The sequence below is a fragment of the Cavia porcellus genome, unplaced genomic scaffold (assembly GCF_034190915.1).
Source record: "Cavia porcellus strain 051 isolate PalLab524CR breed Dunkin Hartley unplaced genomic scaffold, mCavPor4.1 scaffold_11, whole genome shotgun sequence".
In the NCBI taxonomy this organism is placed as follows: domain Eukaryota; kingdom Metazoa; phylum Chordata; class Mammalia; order Rodentia; family Caviidae; genus Cavia; species Cavia porcellus.
The window spans coordinates 29,792,608-29,816,426 of record NW_026947494.1 but is presented as its reverse complement, the minus strand read 5'-3'; the positions used below and the strand labels follow the sequence as shown (position 1 = coordinate 29,816,426).

Here is a 23,819-nt window from a genome sequence, read left to right as displayed (position 1 = left end):
GCATTTTATAATTATCACATAGTGATCTAATGTTTTTGTAATTTAAAGATTAAAAGGCTGGTTCAAAGTGGGCCTTTGGAATGATGAATCAGTTCACAGGTCCTAAGAAATATTTGGAAGTAAATATTGAACAATCTGTGTTAAAGCCAGGGTTAAGACATTAGATCACAATCTTTTTAAAGAGCTTACTGGGAAACTGAGACAGGTCTCCCCAGGTCTGCCGTTGGGGCTGGATAGAGCTGCTATTATGAATCATCCCATGTGGTTACGGTTTGCAATCATGTGGGGGAATCGTTGAGCTAGCGGATGAAGCACAAAGATCAGTGATTAAAAATATCATCGAATATTGGAACAATATTTCGGCACTGCTCCATTTCTTCTAACAACACAGATAATCCAACCAACTCCAGAAGTCCCACTCCCCATGCTGAATCCTAACTTATCACCAGCACACATTCAGATACTACCAGCTTTGTTCTGGCAGTGGAAAGCAATCAGATGATTCTGGTTCCCTGAATCTAGCATGAATCCTGGACATGATATTGATATCAAGGTTTCAAAGAACAAAGAAGTTTCCATTAATGCAGTGAACATAAACACAACTCAGAGGATGCTAAATCATACCAGAAGAAAGGATTTCAAGACAGCAAGCATGAGGCCCCGAGGGGAGGACTGTTAGTAAATGATCTGACTTCATCTTGTCTCAAACAACTTTGCTGTCTCCTCTACATTGTTATCTCTCCAGTACCTGGAAAACTTCATCACCAAATTTGGGGACTCTGATTTTATCCTTGTGGCTCTGGGCTCAATGGTGAGTAGTTACCAGAAACAGGAAGACCTCGAGGAGATGAACAGTGCCTTTTTCTAACTCTCGCAATGAATGGTAGGAAAGGATAAGAATTTTCTTTGGCCCAAAGATGTCAAATTGGCTGCAAATGTGAAAATCGTGAACTGGCTTCCTCAGAATGATCTAGGTAAGGGCTGTCTGGGTCTGTTCGTTTCTTTCCATTGATATGTCTTTAGGGATCACAGGACTCATAGCTCTAGCTGGGCATAGGCACCAACATAAGAAGGAGCTGCTCTTAGGGAAAGGTATGTCTTCAGAGGGGAGGAAAGAAGCAGCCATTTGGAGTTCTTGGGGGAATCAAGCTATTCTTCTATGAGGCTAGGCACCAAAACAACATGTTTCTGTCATTCCTTTCTATCTCAGGCCTACTGTCTATAATCAAGAGTGAAACTCTTGCCAACTCCTCTTCATTCTACTGCACTTAGTCTTGGAAAATGGCATCCAAAAAGGTCCAAGACAACCCATTAACTGAGAATACAGCTGTGGGTGGATGCGGAGGAAGGTGCCACTCTTAATGGTTTCATAAGCACCAATTCAGTCATGGGTCTTTACATGAACAAATGGCTATGCATTCACTTTATAAATATACTAAAGATCTGAGCAACTCAAATCAATGTCATGGATGTCAATGATTTATTGAGAATATACTTAAATACCTTGATGGTGACAAGCTTAGCAAACTTACGGTTGTTTTTTGACTTGGGTTGTCTAGTGACAAAGAACTTTCTCACCCTTCAACAGATTTTCATTGTGCCCAGTGTTCCTTCTTAGTCATCTTGTTACAGTCCCTGACTAGAACAGAGGCTCAGAATCAAGACTGTGGTTTAAAATAACTTGGGGAATTAAGAAACAGATTCTTGTTTTCCTTTAGTAAATGCATTTCTTTGCATGTGGTGAAGCACACGATTCCCATTTCAAAGAAGTGACAAGAAGTTTCTGACAGACACTGCAATTGAATGACACAAGCTGAGATACTATTTTTCATTATGAGTAATCATTTTAGTTATCTCTAAATAATGCTGTGATGGAAAGACAGGAATGGGAGATACTAAGCTGTAGAGTCTGGTCTGTTTTTAACGGAATTTTTATATAATAGAGGATACAATACAATCTGCAAGGGTTTTTTTGACATAAGTTGTGAATGTGTCAATGAATGTGACAGAAATGAAGGGAAAAGAGTAATTAGTTGGCAGTAAAGATCTCAGGATGAAAGGAGAGGAGTAAGACAGATACGTGAGGAGAAAGAGCAGAAATGAGAAAAGCAAAGAGAGACACAAAGAGCACAGAAATAAGGATGAATGGATGGATGGGGTACATAGAAGTACATGTCTTTTTTAGTATTTTTTCTGCATGCTGACTATTAGCAAGATTCTGGTTGAGTTGAAAAGTTTGTATACAAAAGCAAGTGCCTTACTTTTTTTTTTTCTGAGACAAAATACCAGACACTCAAGGTTAAGAAGGAAATGTTTATTTCAGTTCACAGTTTGTAAGGTTTTAGTCCATACTCTGCTGATTCCAAGGTAGAGTGGCATGGCAGAGGGGCATCAAAGGGGAGGAACTTCATGGAAAGCAGGCAGGAGACATAAAGCAGCAAACAGCAGGCCGTGAGCAGCAACAGCGAGCCTTTCCTTTTCATCTGATCCAAGGTTCCAGCCACCCACACCCGTGGTGGAGGGCTGCTGTCTTCAGTAAATCCATTCAGCCACACCCAGAACTATGCCAATTCAATCAGTGGACTAATTTAGTACCACACACCCTTAATCCCATAAATGTCTCATCTATGAGCACATGAGACTTTTGGGTGACATCTAGATACAAGCCATAACAGCAAGTTCTGAGTCCTGGATCTTGAAGCATGCATCACTGAATGTGCCTCAAGCAAAGTCATTATTTACAATGGTTAGATTCTCTCTGTATTTCCTTATGTTGGTCTGGTCTACTTGGTGTTCCAAAATTTCAACCTGAAATGTTCTGCTTTTCTTTCTTTTTTTCTTTTTTTGCAACAGCTCACTCTCACATCCATCTCTTTGCCACAAATGGTAGCTGAATAGCATAGCAGAGACCAGCCAGTGTGGTGTGGCCATGGTTCCTCTCTTTGGAGAACAGCCTGAAAACATGGTCCACGTAGAAACTCCAAAAAAAACTTGGAGTTTCTCTTCCATTAAAGAAGCTCAAGACAGAGACACTGACACTGACTTAAGATGAAACAAGTCATAGAAGACAAGAGGTAGCAGTTCTGTGGGATTGTGGTTAGTTAGGCTCATGGTGGCCTGACCCTACCATTCTGTGTGTCTGTTTTTCATTAGAGATTAAATTATCAGGATGTGTGTTTCTGTAAAACTAATAGCTGGCCTGTGTCCTCTGAGAACAATACTAGAGCAATATAATGCAAAGAATAAGTTTCAAGCTATGGCTTCGAGGGACCCAAACTCTACACACAGGGGTTCTGAGAATATTTATACTTTGGGTCCTTACACTAGAATTCCACTGAGGCAGGCAGCTTCTTTTCTGTTCCATAAATACTTCCCGCTCTTTTCTTCCTTGGCCTTTTGCCTGTGCTTGTTGTTAATGCTTCTTCCCTTCTCTTTAGGGATGGCTTCTTCATGGCATTCGAACCTCACCTGTAATGTCACCTTCTGAGAGGCTTCCTCTCTGACAGTACTCCTAGCCTCTCTTCTGACACCCAGTTATTTTATCTCCTTCCTACTGCTTCTTAGAGTTTACAATTACTTATTCATTTTTCATTTAATTGTTGTCCTCCCACACTAGAGAGTAGAGAACAAGTTCTGTAAGGACAACAGAGTATGTTCCTTGTTTTCTATGATGTTTTCGGTGACTGGCACAAGATCTGCCACCATATAAGTAATTAATGAATTAAACAAGGCAAAAAAAAAAAAGGCCCAATGACCTCCAAGGTAAATAACCATTCATCCAGTACAATAATCTCATGGGAGAATTAAAGTTTTTTTATTTATAAGTTAGAAGAAATGAACAATTTACTAGTTTTAAGAGCATAAACCTGAATCAGGCCTCATTTCTTATTACCATCCACACAAGATATACTCAAGTCATTCTTACCAAATAAATGAAAAACAAACACATAGCTGAAGGCTTTAGAGATAGATAAGTTATTACACACCAGGAAAATTGTATATATTTTAAATTTAATGTATTATGGGTGTTCCTTTGGGTTTTTCAAAGGATTAAACTCCAAATATACATTATCTGCAGGCTTCATTGAAGGGATCATTCTGGGATGGGGTGGTCCTCAAATATATAGCATCATTAGGACAAGTTACATAATTTGTAACTAGAGGGAAACAAAAACTTGAGAACTCTTGCATAAAGCTTAGAAATTTCTAGATGGTGACAGGATCAAACACAGGATGTTACAAAGTGTGTTGAGCAAATACACAGGTCTCAATCGAGGAAGCCATCCCTGGTCAACATGACATGCTGATGGTTCAGGGAAGTGCAGGACTCCTTCTGGCCTGGCATTCCCCAGGAAATGATTACCACTGAGTCAAGAAGATAGCTCTAAAATGTATGAGATCTACATGTATGCAAAATGATTGTATCACATATAATTTTCCTATAGTGTGCAGTCCTAACAGATTAAGTCACTTTTATACAGTGAAGCACTTTCAGAATTAACTACAGATCTTTATGTCCAGGTTTTTTATTGAAAATTTCAAAGGGATCCAGATATAGTTCCAAGGTGATGCCAAATAATTTTCTTGGAAAAGTACCTATAGGCATAAAGTTGTAAAATAAGTTTGTGTGCTATATAACTGCATGTATATTTAAGTGTATACGATAGAAAATGATATCACAGAGTTTTATTGGAGCAATGAACAGAACTGTTTGCAGTATCATTGATGGAATGTCCACTTTACAAGCTTTAATTTTGTGACTTGAACAATTATTTCTAAGATGACAATATGTAATCCATTAACTAGTGATTTCCTACTGTTCATTTTTTTTCTGTAAATCTGTATAACTTGTACCCTTTCTCTGCTTTTTTTTCTTTTCTCCTTAAATAAAATTTTAAAAAAAGTGTGTGTGTGTGTGTGTGTGTGTGTGTGTGTGTGTGTGTGTGTGTATGTGTGTGTGTGTGTGTGTGGTATGGGGGGGGAGACAGAGAGACAGAGAGAAAGAGAGAGAGAAGTTCTCTAAGTCTTATGATACCACATCTATAATACCCCTTTTCTGTCTCCTCCTAAAGGTACAAGTCTGCTGTGGTGGCTGCCAGCATCATCCAATGCTCCCACCCTCTGTACCCTTCTCAGAGACTGGTGGGATGGATCGCCTACAACCTCTGTATGAGGGTGCTGCACACCTCAAGCTCTTTGCCTTCCAGCAGCCATGGTATGAGCAGTATTTGCTTGATGTATTTTTGTTCCTGCTCATCCAGCTCACTCTGAGCATCATGTGGTTCTGTGGGAAGTTGCTGGGTATGGTGACCAGGTGACCGAGTGGGGAAAAGAAGCTGAAAAAGGTTTGATGCCAAATGCAGCTTTGTTGGGGGGCTGTCGGAGAATTCCTGATTCTTTGACTCTTTCCCTCATCCTAGCACAGGAAACCCTGGTGTCTTTCCCTTTCCTGCACCTGCCCATGTTTTGACATTTGCTCTTCACTATTATCTGCCTTTGCTTTGAAACCCTTATGTACCACTAATGGACTTGCTGACTGTCCACCAGTGACTCGGACACCTCAACTCAGTTACAAATCTTCCCAACCCAGCCCTGCCTTCTCCTCACTGCCTTGCCCAGGTGCAGTGCTCTGGCAATTTCATTCTGTCTGTCCAGATGACTCTTCTGTCTTTCCCAGTTTTTCTTCTATCACTTGATGTAAAAAAATTTAAAATATTTGGCAAATTCTTACACTTTATACCTGCATCTTTTCTGTCCTGTAAGCCCTCTTTAAAGTTCAGGAAGCCTGGCCTATCACTTAGGCAGAAACAGTTTTCCCAACGAAGAGTTAGTTCACAACGTAAGAAAGAAAACACAAAAAAACTTTTGCATGGATAAAAAAAAAAGACCAAGAGGAATGTCATACACAGATGAAATACTGGGAGAAAGAAATTTCCCAACATACATTATATGTGAAAGGCTAATCCCCTGTAAAGAAGTTAAAATGAGGAAGGAAGCTGTGGAGCAAATGGATGCAACTAGAGACTATTGTAAATGAAATGAATGAGCCTTGTATGTGTAAACATTGTATTGTCTCCATAGTATAAAAACTGAAAGAATAAATCAGATCCAAAATCTACAGTAACTATGAAAGTGAAAGAGGAAGAAACTGCTCAAAAGGAAAGAGCAGCTGGGGTGGGGGAAAAGAGAAAGGAAGGAAAGGAAAAGAAAAGAAATATATATATATATATATATATATATATATATATATATGTGAGATAGTTAAGATAATTGTACTACGATTTCTTTTAGTTCATTGAAAAGAACAGTTTGTGCCTATATTGTTAGATCAACTTTTCATGCCTATATTTTGTAATCTGAGTAACTACTTTGAAGATAACAATATGCAATATATAAACAATTGTTAATTTCCTACTATCTTGATGTGAAATTCTGTATTATTGTTTTTTCTTTTTAAAATTAACAGAAGACACTATGGAACATCCAGATACTGGAATAATACACAACTACAAATTGATACACAGTGAATTTCACTATTGTTAAGTAAAAAAGGGTAGACTGAAAGAATGAATATAGAATGTCCGATCTTTGTAAGATAAAGTAAGTTGATGAGGGGAGGATAAAAGAAGATAAACCCATCCTTCACAGAATATACATTTAGTTTTCATAAAAAGAATATATCAGAGAATCATGTGTCAGAATATCTACTAAAGTGTTAATGGAATAAGATGAGCAAGATGATGAAGAAGGTGAAATGTGAGTTTAGCATTTCATGTAGCTTTGAGTTTTGGAGTTATGTGAATATGATATGCAGGAAATACTTATTTCAATAGACAATAGAAGAAATCTTTAAAATTAAGTTTGAACAGAAATAAACTTTATCTTTTTACAGGTGGATACCATAACCATAAAACATGAAAAAATATTTAACAGAATTAACCACTGAATAGAATAAATTAACGTGAGTATACAAGTATCACTTTAAAAGCAAATATAACTGTAAAAAGTCATATACTTTATTGTGTAAGTTTGTAATTCACAGTTTTATGGGTTAATGCACTGAAGTCCATTTTTCACTCTTTGGATTGAGCAAATGAGTAAATGAACTGATAATACTGAGCCAAGTTCCTAAAAGGAATTAGAAATGTGGGAATGATAATACTCACAACTCATTTGGTGTTGTAGGTATAAGATTCACAGCCTTTTGTCCTTGGTCCTAATAAAAGTGGGCTGATCCAGAGAAGTCTGTCTTAGCTCTCAGAGTCGTGAACTCAACTAGAGGGTTTTGACCCTCCTGGAGCCCTAAAAAAATTATACAATTTGTCCTTTTTAAATTGTCCTCTGCCATACACTCGTTTGGAAGATCGGGGATCTAAGGTCAGGACCTGATATAGGAGTATGGAAGTTATTCACTGGCAACTATCTTGGTTTTAACCAAGAATTTAAGATGACAAAATGTATATGTGGGAGATTGGTAAAGGTCAGTTAGTTGATAAAGAAGAGTCAGTGCAGGTTGAAAATATCACCATCAATGATATTTACATTGGAGAAATTACAACTATGACTGAGAGAATGCAACCATAATCAAACATTAATGTTAATGTTATTAATATTAATGTAATAATCTGACATTATGTGTTTCCTCCTGTGAGCCCTGAAAGGCAAATGACATCACTCACACAAACAACATAACGAGCAGATAAGAAGAAAACATCAGAAGAACTCAAATTGAGAGCCATTCGCAAAATAATATACTTCAAAATGTTAATGACATAAAAGATAAGAAAATCTAATTAACTAAACCTTACTGAAGGGGATGTAACAGAATAATTGAATGCCATGAACAATCTTTGGTTGACATCATTAGTAGAAAATTATGTTGTTTCAGAGAGTATTATTGGGATAATTGGTGAAATTTGAATAAGGGCCTTCTATTACACCAACTGTTAAAAATGACACATGCATAATGAAGATTAATTGACTCTCTCTTAGTCTCAGTTTCATTAATTTCTGCTCTGATGTTTATAATTTTTCTCTCTCAGATCATTTTGGGTTTAACTTGCTCTTCTTTTTCTGGAAGTTTGAGGTTCAAAATTATTTGCTTGAGGTTGCTCGTTTTGCTCATGTAGGAATTCAACATGATAAGTTTCCCTCAGAAGACTGACTTCATTGCACACATAATTTTTGATATCTTGTATTGGCATTATCGTTTAATTGTAGAAACCATCTAAGTTCTTCTTTAATTTCATCTGTGACCAATTGGCTGTTCAGGAAGTTGTTATTTAATTTTATGCATCTATGTAGTTTCTTTATTTCTTTTACAATTTATTTTCAATTCCATTGCATCAGAATCTGATAATATTTGTGGGATAATCTCAATTCTTTTCAATTTATTTAAACATATTCTATGAGCTAGTATGTGACCTATTTTGGAGAAAATTCTGTGTGCTGCAGAGAAGAATGTGTATTCTGTTGCTGTTGGGTAGAATAATCCTTAGCATTGACTAACTCCATTTGTTCAAAAGTTTTATTGGGCTCTTATACTTCTTTGTTAATTTTCCTGTCTTGTTGATTTATTTATGACAGTAGGTATTGAGATCTCCCATTACAATTATATCAGTGCTTATCTGATTTTTAATATACCTTAGTGTTTGTTTCATATAGTTGGGTGCACTGGTATTTGGTGCATATATATTTATGATAATGTCTCCCTCTTGGATTGTTCCTGTTTGTCTCTTCTCATTAGTTTTGGCTTGAAATCCATTTTGTTTGCAAATAGAATAGCCTCCCCTGCTTTTTCCTAGGTTCTGGTCACATGGAGTATTATTTTCCATTTTATAGGTTTCAGTCTATGAGTTTCTTTTCTAGTTAAATATATTTCTTGATTGTAACATATTGAGGATCTTGTTTCTTAATCCAATATGCCAATCTGTTTCAAGAGGTGAACTGAGATTATTCACATCGATGGCTATAATATGCATTGACTTATCCTTGTCATATTATTTTCTTGCTGTTGGTTCTTATTCCCCTTTATATTTAATTACTTGCCCTGCCTGGTAGATTCAAATTTTATTGGGATTCTTGAAATTGTTTCCTTTTTCTCAAATATTCTTCAGAAATTTTGGGCATGCAAGTTTCTCTTTCATGGATATATCTTATTTCTCCATCAATTTTGAAAGATAATTTTGTGGGGTACATCAGTCTGAGTTGAAGTTTGTTTTCTTTTAGGGATTGAAATACTTTAAGCTCTCCTTGAATTAAGGGTTTGTGTTAAGAAGTCTGCTGTGATTCCAATGGGCTTTACTTTATAGGTAATTAGCTTCTTTTCTTTAGTAGCTTTTTTTTTTTTTTTTTTTAAATTTTATTTAAGGAGAAAAGAAAAAAAAAGCAAAGAAAGGGTACAAGTTATACAGATTTGCAGAAAAAAAAATGAACAGTAGGAAATCACTAGTTAATGGATTACATATTGTCATCTTAGAAATAATTGTTCAAGTCACAAAATTAAAGCTTGTAAAGTGGACATTCCATCAATGATACTGCAAACAGTTCTGTTCAATGATCCAATAAAACTCTGTGATATCATTTTCCATCCTATACACTTAAACATACATGCAGTTATATAGTATAGAGCACTTTCTTTTCCTCTCTTTTGTACAATAACAATTACATATTTTGGGTTTCATTGCTCCCATGGTTCTTATTACTTTTTTGGAAGAGAGTAAAACCAAATGTGACATAACAGAACAGAATCGGTCAAGTCAAAAGGGTGGACATAATAGATAATGTGAAAACATAATACAAGGTGATCAACAATCGTTACCATAATGCCTCCCGCTATCTCTAATAGAATTGCCTATACCATTAGTTATAATACAATTGAACAAAACAGTAAAGAATAAAACCGACAAAACCAAAACACTGGAGACATTGTAGGTCTTCAAAAATAGATAAAAGTCAACGAGAATGGGCGTTATAATGAATCTCATTATCTTCACAGCTGACGCCTAAATTTTCGAACCTGATACTATCCAGCAAAACAGAATAGGGGAACCTCAGTCAAAAACAAGATGGTGAGAGTAATACAGGGCTTCAAATCGAGATAATAGAAAGTCAAAGTGGGTTACTATAATATATCCTGCTATTTTTTTCCTTTAATTAAAAGGATAAAAATAAAAAAGTAAATAATGGAGTGGAGATTGAGATAAAAGAGGGCATAACAACGAAACAGCACAGATCAAAACATAACCATTTAAGCAGAATAGTGTTTCACCACCAGATAATCCTGACCTAAAAGTAGTTACCATATTATCTCTTTCCTTGAAATCCTTGAGTACAACTTCGTATACTGCAGGATTAAGTATATCAAAACAATGTAAAACCATTTAAGAGAATGACAGCATTACAGAGTATTTAGAATCGACTAACAGAAAATGAACAATGGTTTCTGTATAATCTCCTTGTCTTTAAAAGGTTTTTGCTTATACTATCGTACATAATAAAATCCAGTAAGATACAACCTATTTGGACCATTGGAGACAGAAGGACAAAAGCTAGATGAGACTTCAAAACAAGATGATACTAAATCAGTATTACCTATTAAGATGTCATTTTCTCCAAAATAGCTGTTCCTATCATCCAATCTTCTCTGCCTCATTTCTGTTGAGCTCTTATTCTGTCAGTAGCTGTCAGTTTGTCTTCTTCACTTTGTTCTCTGCTCCATTCGTTGTGTCCTCCATTATTTCAGGACTCTTTGTATTTTTCTTTTTTTAGAATATCCTGCAATACTCTCTGTAGAGTTGAATTGGTGGTTGCAAATTCCCCCAGTTCCTCTTTATCCTGGAAGCACCTTGTTTTTCCATCAATTTCCAGGGACAGTTGTGCAGGATATCTCAATCTTGGCTGGAGATTATTATCTTTCAAAGCTTGAATTATTTCCCTCCACGCTCTTCGTGATTTGATGGTTTGTGCAGAGAAATCTGCTGTAATTCTGATGGGTGCTCCCTTGTAAGTGGTCTGTTTCTTGTCTCTGACAGCTTTTAATATTCTGTTCTTGTATTGAATTTCTGGAATTTTTATTATTATATGCCTGGGTGTTGCTCTGTTTGGGTTGTAGGTAGCTGGGGTCCTGTATGCCTCATACATCTGAGTATCTTTACCTTTTGCTAAATTAGGAAAATTCTCCTGGATTATTTCTGTGAGTAGCTTTTGTAGTTCATTTGTTTGTGTCCCTACTTCTTCTTTTATGTTCTTAATCCTTAAGTTATGGATCCTCTTATCATCTTCTTGTCTTTGTATTATTGCTGTTTGTTTCTTTGTTATTTTTAAGAAGTTTTTCATTTCATTCTCCGATATTACAATTCTGCCCTCCAGTTCAGATAGTCTGTCCTTAGTTTCTTTCAAGCTGTTATGCCAGGCTTCGATAGACTTCTTAGTTTCTTGGTAGTCCCTTTGAACCTGCTTCACGTATTCTATGCTTTCTCTGTTTTCTCCATCAAACAATTCTCCCCTCTTTTTCTGTTCTTCCATTCCACCATCTGTTTTTTCTTGGGTGGTGCTTAGCATTTCTCTAACTATTTTGCATACTTCTAGCTTCAGGTCGTTGATAACTTCATTCCTGAATTGGTCTATGAGGCTCTCTATGTGGCGCCTTATGTGTAATGGTGCGGTGTCTGCTATTGCCTGTTTCTCAGAATTGGGGGCTGAGGAGCCTTTCTTGTTGCTGCCTCTTCCCATATTCTCTGTTCCTTATATATGCAAGCTTATATGAGAGGCCCAGCTTCTCTCCCTGTCAGCCACAGCCTGATCGAATTGCGCCGGTTAGGTGTTCCCGCTCACCGCTGCGCACCAGGCAGCCTACGCGGGGCCCGCCCCTCCCGGCCTCCGTCGGGCTCTGGGATCTGGGTTAGGCCAGCCTACGGGGTCCGCCGGCAGCGTCACGCAGGTCAGGCACTTTTCACCAATCCCGCCCGAGAGGGGGATGTGTGGCTGGAGTCCCCACCGCGCCCTGCTCCCACAGGACTGCTCGGGCCCAGAAAGTCCGCTGGAGTCAAACTGTGGTGGAGTGTCAGTTTCTCTCACTCACCTCGCCACAAGTCAGAACATGCCTCCCTGCCCGTCCTGTTTTCGACTCCGTTCGCAGACTCCCGTTCTCAGAGTTTCCGTGCGTCTCTCTCCTTGCGAGCCGATGTAGAGGCAGCCAGCCACCGCAGGGTGGGAAACCCAAATGGCGTGGTGTCCAGCCTCAGCAGCGAGGCTTTTCTGTTCCTGTTTTAGCACCAGGACTGCATTCCAAGTTGGTTACTCTCAGCCGAGTTCGTTCCTGAGTCAGCAGAGCATAACTCCACCTGCTTATGTCTCTTTAGTCCGCACTATACCTGGCTTCTGAGCCTAGTTTTTAGAGAGCCTCCGGTAGTTGCTGTTATCTGTCCGCCATGTTCTCCCGGAAGTCGATATTTTTCATTCAAGATGGCAGAGAGAACGTCTTAAAATAGTGCTACACAAAAGCACTCACATCCAGAGCCTGGACTCAGGAGAACTGGCTACACCTCAAAAACCACCTCTTCGTCAAACTCCGGTGTCATCCTTCTCCGCCATGCCACCCACCTCAGCACGATGGGAAATGAAGGCAGAAGAACAGGCGGCACCCAGACTTCTCTTTAGTAGCTTTTAATATTGCATGCTTGTGTTGAGTTTCTGCGATCTTGTCTATCCTACTGCTTGGTGTACTTTTTTCTGATCATGACTGTTTGGAATTCAATATGCCTCACTTATTTGCATCTCAAATTCTGTTTTTTTCACTTTTTGAAAGTTTTCTGCTATTACTTCTGTAATTACATTTTTTACATTTTTTGTGGTATCTTCTGATTCTTCATTGATTACAATTAATCTTACGTTATTATTCTTGCATCATCTATCAGCTGTTGAATCAATATTTCTTGGTCTCTTGCTATTTTTAAGAGATCTGTCACTTGGTTATCACTAACAAATTCATAATCTCTTTGGGGAAAATCTGTACCACATTATTAAAATGTTGACAGAGTTTTAGGCTTTTAAAAGTAGTTTTATTATTTTTACAGTATTTTTATTAAATACAAATTTCAACAAAAATCCTCTTCCTGTACCTTTATAACTAGGAGACATTATGTCCCAGGACACATTTCATCTTTGTTTTTGCTGGCCTAACACGTTACATCTGTAATTCTTAGGGACTGGCTGCAACCACAAATGCCATGGGCTTAAGGCATTCAGTCCAGACAATTTGTATCCCTTCCACAAAGTCTCGACATTTTTGGTGAGTAGGTCAGGAAGCAGATTCATAGCTAGTATAAAAAAGCCCCTAACTTCCAGTTCAAGGTTATGATTTAATGCCTGGGTACTTCTGATTCTCCATAAATGGTATCTACTTTAGGTATCTTCATTTTCTTTATAACTTGAAATCAATTTCAGATTACTGGGATTTACACAATTTAATATAGTCACCTTTCTCTCAAATCTCAGAATCCACACACAGTTAATCACAGGAGTCAGTAATGTCAACTTTGCCACGCCAATAGTAAAACTTTTTTCTAGATATTAAATAAGTATTAAGAGTCTGAAGAAGGCTATGATTCACCTCAATTTTGTTTGACCTGATCCTTTTTAGAGATTATTGCTATTCTGATGAGTTTGCTGACATGTGCTTACTGGCTTGTTCCAGGGAGACTCTAAGCTCAGGCTTTCATGTAGTCCGAAATTCCTTGTTTTTCTAATATATGAATTTCAGCTGCCTTGTCCTCCTCCTGAAACCTGAATTCAATCTTTTCCACTCCAGTGAAATGCCCTAAAAATATGCAATCTCTAACTCCATGACATGTATTCTAAAATTTCTCTCTAGCCTGTTACAAAGGTCCTGAAACTCTCACTGTTCAACATCTTGAAATTGTTTTACTGTTTCTTTTTTTGTTTGTTTGTTTAAACTTACTAAATTAGGCTGTCTGCTTGTCTGCACTTTTGTGTTTTAAAAATCTGATATGGACATTTTTATGTAGGTCTTTGTATAAATGTTATATTTTCTCTTAATACCTATCAGCCCTGTGCCTGCAATGTTTTAGGTATTTTTGCCTTTTTTAAAAAAGTAGCAACAGAAGAATCTTCAACTTAGCAAAGTTAGTGGTAAGAAAAGAGAAACTATATTCCAAAGAAAGAGAGAAAGATTGAGAAAGAAAAAAGTGGTGAAAGGAAATTTAAAAAAACAGAGAAAAAGAAAGACAGACAAAGGTCCACAGCAGTCCACAACATAAGTCTTGACTCCTGATGACGGTGGTAGGAGGTGGACCCAACATCAAACACAATATAAATCCACACAAGGCTAGAAACTCCCAAGATGAAAAATAGATGGGCAGCCCAGCTGCCTGAGGGAACCATGGCTATTACAGACTTTAAGTTTGGATTGAGAATTTTGTCAGAAAGTAGCTTTGCTTGTATGAGGGGTTAGCTTTGGAGAAGCAATATACTGTAGCACTTCTCGTATATTGGAGTGATATGCCCAGAAGCTCTCTTAAAACCTTTCATGCATAAGATTGGGTAAAATACACCGGATCACAATTTTACAGTGAGATATTTACTTTTGTATTATGTTATCTGGCTGTGCATCACTAACTGTACTGGGGAAATACGGGAAGTGATATTTGTGTACACTTACTTTGTAATGAATGAAAAGGTGTATACACTTGTGATTAATTATCAATGGAACTAGACCAATTCAGTACAACACATTGTGAAAACCTGCTTTTACAACTGTGGGAGAAGGCTGAAAGTGATTCATCAGATGATTCAGGTTCGGATAATGTACTGTTCTTATGACCTGGCAAATCCACACCTAGACATCCAACTTTCACCACTTTTCAGGAAATTTAACCTTATAAAGAGTAGGCTTATTGTCTGAGATTGAGCTAGGGTGGAGGTCTAAAGTCATAAAATAATAAAAGTCATAAAGAAATCATAGAGTTGCCATGGAAATCCTACATTGGTGACTGATTGGGAAATAGCCAGAAGAGACTGTCATGAAATTAGTTGGAGAACATGGAATTGTTTTCCTAATTTCTTTTTCAAATAGTCCTTTTTTCCACTGTTTCCATTATGGGAAGGACAACACTTTGACTTTACTGGCATAGACTTTTATTCTAGGTATGGATTTGTTTTCCCTGCACATGATACTTCTGTGGAATCTACTATCTGTGGACTTATAAAATGCCTAATCTACTGTCATGGTAGTCCATATAGGATTGCTTCTGAGCCAAGGAAATAAGGCAGTGGGCTCCTGCTCATAGAGTTCCCTGATCTTATAATATTCCTCAGCGTCCAGAAACAGCTGGGTTGGCAGAAAGGTGGAAGGGACTTTTGAAGTTGTAATTACAATACTAGCTGGGTGGCAATATCTTTCAAGGCTGAGGCAAAATTCTTCAAAAGGCTGTATGTGCTTTGAATCAGTGCCAATTATTGTAGGGAGCGGCTTCGAATAGCTGCTGCTGCCCTGCCCCTCCCGCCTGAGGGCATTTAGTGTGTCAGCCTACATTTCCCATGATCCTCATGTCCGCCTACATTACCCATAATCCTCTCCTGCTTACGTCATATATCCGGATGTGATGATGACCTATCAGATAACACTCTGTGCCCTCTTCCTGCCCTTGGCCCGCCCCCCACCCTATATAAGTTGTAGCCATAATTGCATCCTGTCTCCATCTCTCTTTTCTCTTGCCCTGCCCCCATCCCCATCCCCTCTCCAGGTGAGACCCATAGATTGGTCCGCAGGCCGGATCAAACTATATAACACGGTTTCTCCTATAACCATGATTCATTAGTCCAGAAATTAAGGGGTAGAAATGACAATGGCACCATTCACCATTATTCCTAATGACTCACTAGCAAAATTTTTGCTTCCTACTCTAATGAACTTATACTCTTCTGACCTAGAAGTCTTCATTTCAGAGTGGTGAAGGCTTGAACCAGAAGCACAACAATGATTCCAATGAACTGGAAGCTAAAATCTCCCCTTGGTCATTTTGGGCTCCTCATGCCACAGACTAAAAAAGCTAAAAAGGGAGTTATGACATTGGAAGGGGCAATTGATCCAAATTATCAAGGGTAAGCTGGATTATTAATCCATAATGGTGGAAAGGAAGAATATACTTGGAGTGCAGAAGATCTCTTAGGAGACCTAATAGTATTAACATGACTTGGTATTGAAGTCAATAGGGAAGCACAACAATCCAGTCTAGGTAGGCTGAGAACTGGCCTAGAATCATCAGAAAAAAAAGTATAGGTCATCTTTCCAGGAAAAGAACCAAGACTGAATGAGATGCTAGCTGAAGGCCAAAGGAACATAGAATAGGCAACAGAAGAAGGTAATTATAAATACCAGTGATAATTATATGATCAGTTACAGAAATGAGAATTGTAATTACAATTGTTATCTTCAATTCTGCTAATATGCACTATATCTATCTATCTATCTATCTATCTATCTAATTATAACTTTTTTTTGAACCAAGAATCAAAATCAGGACCTTGAGCTTGCCAGGCAGGTACTGCGCTGCTGAGCTATATTGCTGGCTCTAAATTGAATATTACCTCACCAAAAAACGTTAAGAATATTACCTCACCAAAAAAAATTTTTGCCTGCTGTTCTGAGGGATAATATTAGTGTGCTTCCATTTGTACTCTGGAGTAGTTGTACCATATTAGGTGTACTTAGGAACTCAAGTATGATTTTGAGGCAGTGTGCCTGGTTGTCAAGTTGACAAGGGGTGGACTGTGTAGTTAATTGTGGTGTCAACTTGAGTAAGAAATGCCTACTTGATTGACATAGCAGAGTTATGAGTGTGTCTGGCTGAGTGACTCACTGAAGAAGGAAGACCCACTGTGGGTGTCAGTGGTTCCAGCCAGTAGACTTGTAACTTGGATGGAATAAAAAGGAAAAGAAGAATGGAATCTCACTTCTGCTTCTTTGGAGGCACTACAGTCTTCACCATTACCTTTGAACATCTGTAGCTAAGCTTCCAGTGCAGAATTTTCAGCCTCCCAACAGAGAGTCTTTAACCTTTCAATACAGATACTTTGGATTCCTGATAAAGACTCATGGACTCTATAGTGAGCTCCAAGTTTTTGCTTTTGATTGTATACCTTGATACCTTGTTTAAAAAAGGCCTACCTTATTATTGTAAGCCTAACTTGTTTGAAAAAAAGAATATATATATATAGTTTTTTCCCAGCTACTTTCTGGGATAAAATATTTGACACCCACAAGTGAAAGACAGAAAGATTTACCTTAGCTTACAGGGATTTAGTCCATAGTTGACTGGCTCAAGGCAAGGCGGCATGGCAAAGGAGAAATAGTCTGTGACATGGTAACCAGAAAAAATTTAGTAGCAGCAAAGTTTCTTTCCTCTTTTTATTTCATTGCAGATATATATATATATCTATATGTCTATATATATATCTATATATCTCTATATATCTATATATATTCTACTTTCTATTTATGTGAGTTTATTTATATTTTTAAATAAATGTTCCCCATGCATATGTCTTGAGTGAATACACTTGGATTGCCTTCTAAAACAATTTCTTCATTATAATTTCATAAATGTGCTTCTAAGAAAAGTTGGATGCCACTAAGATCTTGTTGAAAATTTTTAGCTGTTGAAGTGTTGCGTATTAAATTGGCATTTAAGCCTTTTGAAATAGGCCTTGAACACAGCATATTAGTCAAATGTATTACAAGAATGTTGAGAAGTGATAAGAAATTTTAACATTGATTATGGATCCCTTGCACAGAAAATCATCATAATAAAGATGTCAAGCTTTGCGAGGCATCATTTGTTCTCTTTAGGCTTAAAAATAGTTTAAATTTGGCCTTGAAATGAAGAAAGAGTTGGGATAATCAACCTTTACATTCTTTCAATAGATTTTTTAATAATGGATTTTAATTTTTGAAGGCACTGTTTAGTCTACTTTTGGAAGTCTAAATAATTTTAATATGTTGGACCAGATCTACAACATCCCTTTTTGTTAAACTGATTCTAAGTGCTAAAGCCTTAATTTTCTTTTGGAATAATAATTTTCTTAATACACTTTACATAGCACAACTCAGCCCTATGTATAGAGGTAGAAAAGCCATTCAACACTTTTTTACAAATTTCTGTAAAAAATAGATTTTGAAGGGTTATATTGCAAACCTCTGTTTTTATTTCTGTTCTTGTAATCTACACTATACAACCCAATTCTTTCTCTTTGTATTTTTCTTGTTACCATACAAAACTTAGTAGCCATTGGTCTGATTTTAACCTGCCCTTGGAGTATAATCAAAATATATAGTGAATATTCAAATTTATAAAATTTCATTAGAGTGTAAGACACATTGGAATTAATCCCCCTCAGAATGTACCTTCACACTTTAAGTGAAGTTCAGAAAGTCTTCATCAGTGTCTTTACAAGTTATGATACAAAGCTCAATGAACATTAATACAAATTGCCACCCAATGGAAAGGCAGGCCTGGAAAAAAACTAATGTGTGTCTTTTTTCACCTCATTCACGAGGTCAGTAACTGTGTGCTCTTTCCCAAAATCGAAAAGACCACATGACCATGATAGGTAATAGATTCAGGACATCAAGCCAGCCACAGAGCACAACTAGTGAACACTAGAAAGATTTCCAGAACTGCTCCAGAAAGTGGCACTAATGATAGACAAATGTTTGAGGTGATGAGGAGTATTTGACAGGGTTAATGGTAATGTATGATACTGTAATAAAATGTTTTAAAGTTTTGTGTGATTTTTATAAAAATTAGATAAAAATATTTTTCACTTTACAGTTATTTGATAATATTTACCTATATCATTCACAATACTTTGTAGATGAAAGAAGAGTGTGGATATCATTAAATCATTATGAATATATATGGAAATATTACAGTGAAATCCATTAAGTTGTGCCATAGTAGAACTGAATACTTATAGTAAAGGTTATTCGATGAATTGAAAAGAAAAATGAGGTCAGGAAGATCATGATGTATGGGCATTAGGAGAAAGATCCTGCTGAAAAATAGGACAGCAAGGATCTGTTCCTTTTTATTAGTTTTGAAAATCAAATTTAGAAGTTATTTTATGATTGAAAAATATATTTACATGTATCATTTTTACTAATAAAATTGCATTTTTCTTAATAAGAAAGTTTGGGGATTATGAAATTAAAGGCTCATATTTTAATATAACCATACCCAGTATTAAGTGTGCAAGTTGAAAAGTCATCTCACCTTGCATTAGTGTTTTTCTCATCTGCCAGATGAAAATAATAGCAGTACCTTTAATGAAAGCTATATGTGGTGCCCCAACTAGCTACACAGGTCCCAGAGGAGTTGAGTCCTACCCAACCCAGTCCAAGGCCCAGTGCCATTCTTTGGGGGTGTGCCTGCCCAGCACATCGGTCCTGGGAGTTCCAAATTTCTCAGAGCCCTGTTTCAGCACAAGGCCCTGTTGCACACTTCAGTGTGCCAGCTGCAGTGGTCCCACCTAGCCCAGCTCAAAGCCCTGGTTCTACACTTTGGGAGTGTACCCTGGCCAGGTTCACTGGTCCTGGAGGAGTTGAATCCCACCCAGTCCATCTTAAAGCCCAGGTGAGGTGCACCTTGGCTAACTACATGTGTCCCAGAGGAGCCATGTCCTGTCCAGCCCAGCACAAGGATCCAGTGCCATACTTATGGGGTATCCCCCAGCCAAGGTTCCAAGCTCTGCCCACCCTAGTGCAAAGTTCCAATGCCATACTTTAGGGCTATGTCTCGGCTAATCACATGAGTCCTGGAGGAGCTGAATCCCCCCAATCTAGCTCAAAGCCATGGTGTCATACTTCGGGGATGTGTCCCAGCAAGCCAAGCTAGCCATGGAGGATCCAAGCTCTAATCAGCCAAGCATTGCAGTGCAGTTCATCAGAGGGGTGCCTGGTCAGTGGTACACATCCTGGAAGTACTAAGCCCTGCCAGCCCAGCCTAAGTCCCTGGAGCCATCCATCACGAGAGACCTCAGGCTAGCCACAAGATTCACGGAGGTCCCCAGCTCAGCCCAGTCCAATGCAAAGCCGGGGAATAAGACTTTGGGATATACCCTGGCCAATCACATGGGTCTCAGAGGTTCTGAGCTCCTCCCAACCCAGCACAGTGCCCCAGTGCCATCCATTGGGGAAGCACCCTGATGAACCTCAAAGGACTTGGAGGAGCCAAGCCCTCCCAGCTCAGTGCCCAGGTGGATCCACGGAGCATCCCAGGGAGCAACTAAAGTACCAACTTCATGAGGTTATAGAGGAAATTAGATCAGAAATAATTTCTCAAGTAAATAAAGAAATGATAAACATAATGAAAGAAATGTTGAGCATATCTAAAGATACTGATAAAAAATAGTGGAATGTAAGAAAATGATGGAAACCTTAAATGAACTATGTAGGAAAGAATTGGAATGCATGAAACAGATTCAAAGCGATATTCAGGAGATTAAAAATTCCATTGAAAGCTAGCAAAACACTTTGATCGAAGCTGAAGATAAGATTCTCAGACATTGAAAAAGGATAGAAGCTAATGATCATGAAAAGAAAGATCTCTTAAAAGTAACAAGGAAACAACAATTCAACACCTGCAAGATGATGCAAAGAAAAACAATATGAGATTAATAGGTGTCAATCAAAAAGCAGATGTCAAAGTAAGTGACATAAAAAGACTATTTGCAAAAGTAATAGCAGAAAGGTTTCCAATCATGGGAAGAGACCCTGACATACAGATATATGAGGCATATAGAACTCCAATTAACCATAACCAGAATAAATCTACATCCAGTGGTATAATAATTAAAATCCCAGAAATTCAGCACAAGAAGGAAATACTAAAACCTGTCATACAAAAGAAACAGATAACCTATCAAGGAAAATCCATCAGAATCACATCAGACTTCTCAACACATATCATCAAGACAAGAGGAGCTTGGCATGAACTATTTGAAGTTCTTTTTTTTTACTATTTCAAGTTGTGAAAGAAAACAATTATCTTTCAAAATTGATGAAAAATAAGCTACTTCCATGATACAGAACAACTGAAAGAATTCATGACCATTAAGCCAACCCTACAGAGTACTGAAAGATACAACTGTAACCATTAAAATGTAGATGGCCTCAATTCATCAAGGAGAGTGGATCAAGAAACAAGATCCATCTATATATACAAGAAATACATTTAACTTGAAAGGAAACTCATACCCTGAAATCAGAGAAGAGAAAACAATTGTTCCACATGATAGGAGACAAAAAAAAAAAAAAAAAAAAAAAAGCAAGGGTAACTTGCCCATCAACCGCAGAATGGATAAGAAATATATTTTCATATAGTGGAAATTTACTCAGCTATAAAGAAGGATAGCCTTGAGGCTCTTGTAGGTAAATGGATGCAAGTGGAGGTTACTCATGGGTGAAGTGGTTTGGACTCATACTAGTGAACATGAAGTTATTTCTATGAAAACTCATGAACGATACATTTTAAGTGGATATGGTTTTAGTACAGAGAACATAACTTAAAATACATTTGAATAGCCTATGGTTGAGATGCATTTTCTTTCTAGATAATTGTCTTAAAATTTAGCACTTGTATTTGTAAATTATTGTTGCATTTGAATAAAACTGAAAATGAACACATTTTAATGATTTCTGAAATAGTATCAGGCATATGAAAGAGCGAGGAGGAAGTACGTGTGTACAAGCAGCAGAGCTGTTCCCTGGGGACAATAGTGCTGATGATAAACATCCTAACATTCGGTCGCCGGTTCACAGATTCAGACCTAGTGTATGTTTATTTGGCGAATGGGACTTCTGTAATTATATAAATGGAATTTGCACATTTGAAAAATTATAAGCACAAGCAAAGTATTTAATTTGCTGAACTTGAAATGGTATTTATGAAATGTGAAGCACATTATGAATTTGTTTATAAAACCAAATACAGATGCTCCCGCCTTACTTAAGCACAAACCCACTGTAAATTGAAAAGATTACCAGTTAAATGTGTACTTAATAAACCTAACCTAGCAAACATCACAGTTTAGCAGCACAGCAGACCATATTTGTTTTTACTTTTAATCTTGACTGACTAAAAATGTGGCTCACTGCCTAGGAAGAGATCAAAATTCAAAATTTCTATTGCAGGCATACCACATTGGCACCATCGTGAATTCAAAAGTAGTAAGCCGATCCACTATCAACTGGGGAATGTCTATATTTGGGGATGTATTTTCAGATCTTAAATTGAAGGTTAATAAGTCACTCATTTTTTAATGAGTGGCTCAGCTATTCTTCTGTCTTGTATGTAAGTCCATCACAACAAGCCACAGCCACACAATGGTTATTTACGTATTTATCTACACTACTGAGGTTATTTTTCCTTCCTATAAATCTCCTCTTGCTTCACTCATCACATTCCAGTTGTAGGTTATTGAGATTTATTTAAATGTCACCATTTATTCATGTAAAATGATACCTAAGGTCTGACACAATCTCAACTGGAAAAAAAAACTGTCCAAAAATCAGATTATATACTTAAAGTGTCCTTAATTATAAAGCATTTTATACAGTTCAACAATTAATTTTGAAGAAACTCAATTCATGCTTGCACAAGGTACTTTGAAGGGCACTGACAGATGCAGAGATGAACCAGACTCTCTCCTAAAAATTCTTAATTGACTTTTATCATCTTAGTGGCTTATTAAAGACACATTTATCCATCAATGTTTGGTTTTCTTAATAGCCAGTTAGTTTAGCTTCATAATTTAATTTAATGAGGGTGGAGTGGCACAGCTCAATACTGCTAAGTCTGTTATATTGTAGAGAGATATTTTTGGACAAAATGATAGGCAGTGTTCTGAGAAGATGTTTTTACCTACGATGGCATGCAAGTGTGAAGTCCACTGAATTTCTGCCTGCATCAGTACCTGCTCTTTGATTGGTAGATGCAATGTACCATAATCAGTGTTGTCCCCTTCTTTGGGAAATGATCTAACCCCAAAAGAGAGCCAAAGGAAATAATACTGAACATATGGTCTTTTCTTCCCCCATAAATCACACTCTATAGGAAATCTTTTCAACTAATGTCAAGATTTACTAAATCTAATCCTGTGTTGGCAAGTCTAAAAAACTGATAAGTAGATCTAGTGCCCATCTGAGAAACCAACTACCACATGTGAGAATATATATCAGGTAAGACAAAGAACAGGAAGAGGAACTCAAGTCTTCATAGTTACAATCTTGTTTCTTTGCATCACTCCACAACCAGAGGAAGCAGAGGAGTGGGGATGTGTGTGGGGTGTGGATGTCACAGACAATCAATGAAAGAGAATGTTCTTTAGGTAACTTCCTCTGCACAGAACTACTAGAGAACTTCTTATCGGGAAAACTTATTTCTAAGGAAGAAGTGTAAAAATAGAAGTGAAAACTGAAGAAAAGAAAGAAGAGCAGAAACCAAGGATGGAAACAACAGCTATCGTGTGTAAATGTAGATTAATAGTAGGGTATTGAGTCACCTATTGTGCCTGCCTACTTCTGAGAGGTGTAGTTTTGTTTCATACAGTAATAATCTATCTTAGCACTATTTTCTAGAGATGGTAGGAAACAATGGCCTAAAAGAAGAAAGACATTTTGCTAAACATTACCTTCTAAAACATGTATGGCAAGTTTTGATGCTGTTTTAGAAATCATTCAATTGCCCTCAAAACATCCTGCTGGCTTTTCTCCCAGAGCAAGCAGCTTGGGCTTCCCTAGT

General features: G+C 37.4%; 1 protein-coding gene across 1 annotated transcript in view; it reads left to right on the top strand.

Moving 5' to 3' along the window:
- Positions 1 to 23,819, top strand: part of LOC100720972 (UDP-glucuronosyltransferase 3A2) — a gene marked incomplete at its 5' end in the record, with an annotated part of 42,991 nt that overhangs the window by 1,816 nt on the left and 17,356 nt on the right. Inside the window, 9 exon segments of the mRNA XM_063257879.1 lie at positions 746 to 989; positions 2,854 to 2,889; positions 2,892 to 2,983; positions 2,985 to 3,041; positions 3,043 to 3,074; positions 5,073 to 5,164; positions 5,167 to 5,314; positions 12,466 to 12,637; positions 13,206 to 13,291. Of these exon segments, the coding sequence (XP_063113949.1) occupies positions 746 to 989; positions 2,854 to 2,889; positions 2,892 to 2,983; positions 2,985 to 3,041; positions 3,043 to 3,074; positions 5,073 to 5,164; positions 5,167 to 5,314; positions 12,466 to 12,637; positions 13,206 to 13,291 (959 nt within the window).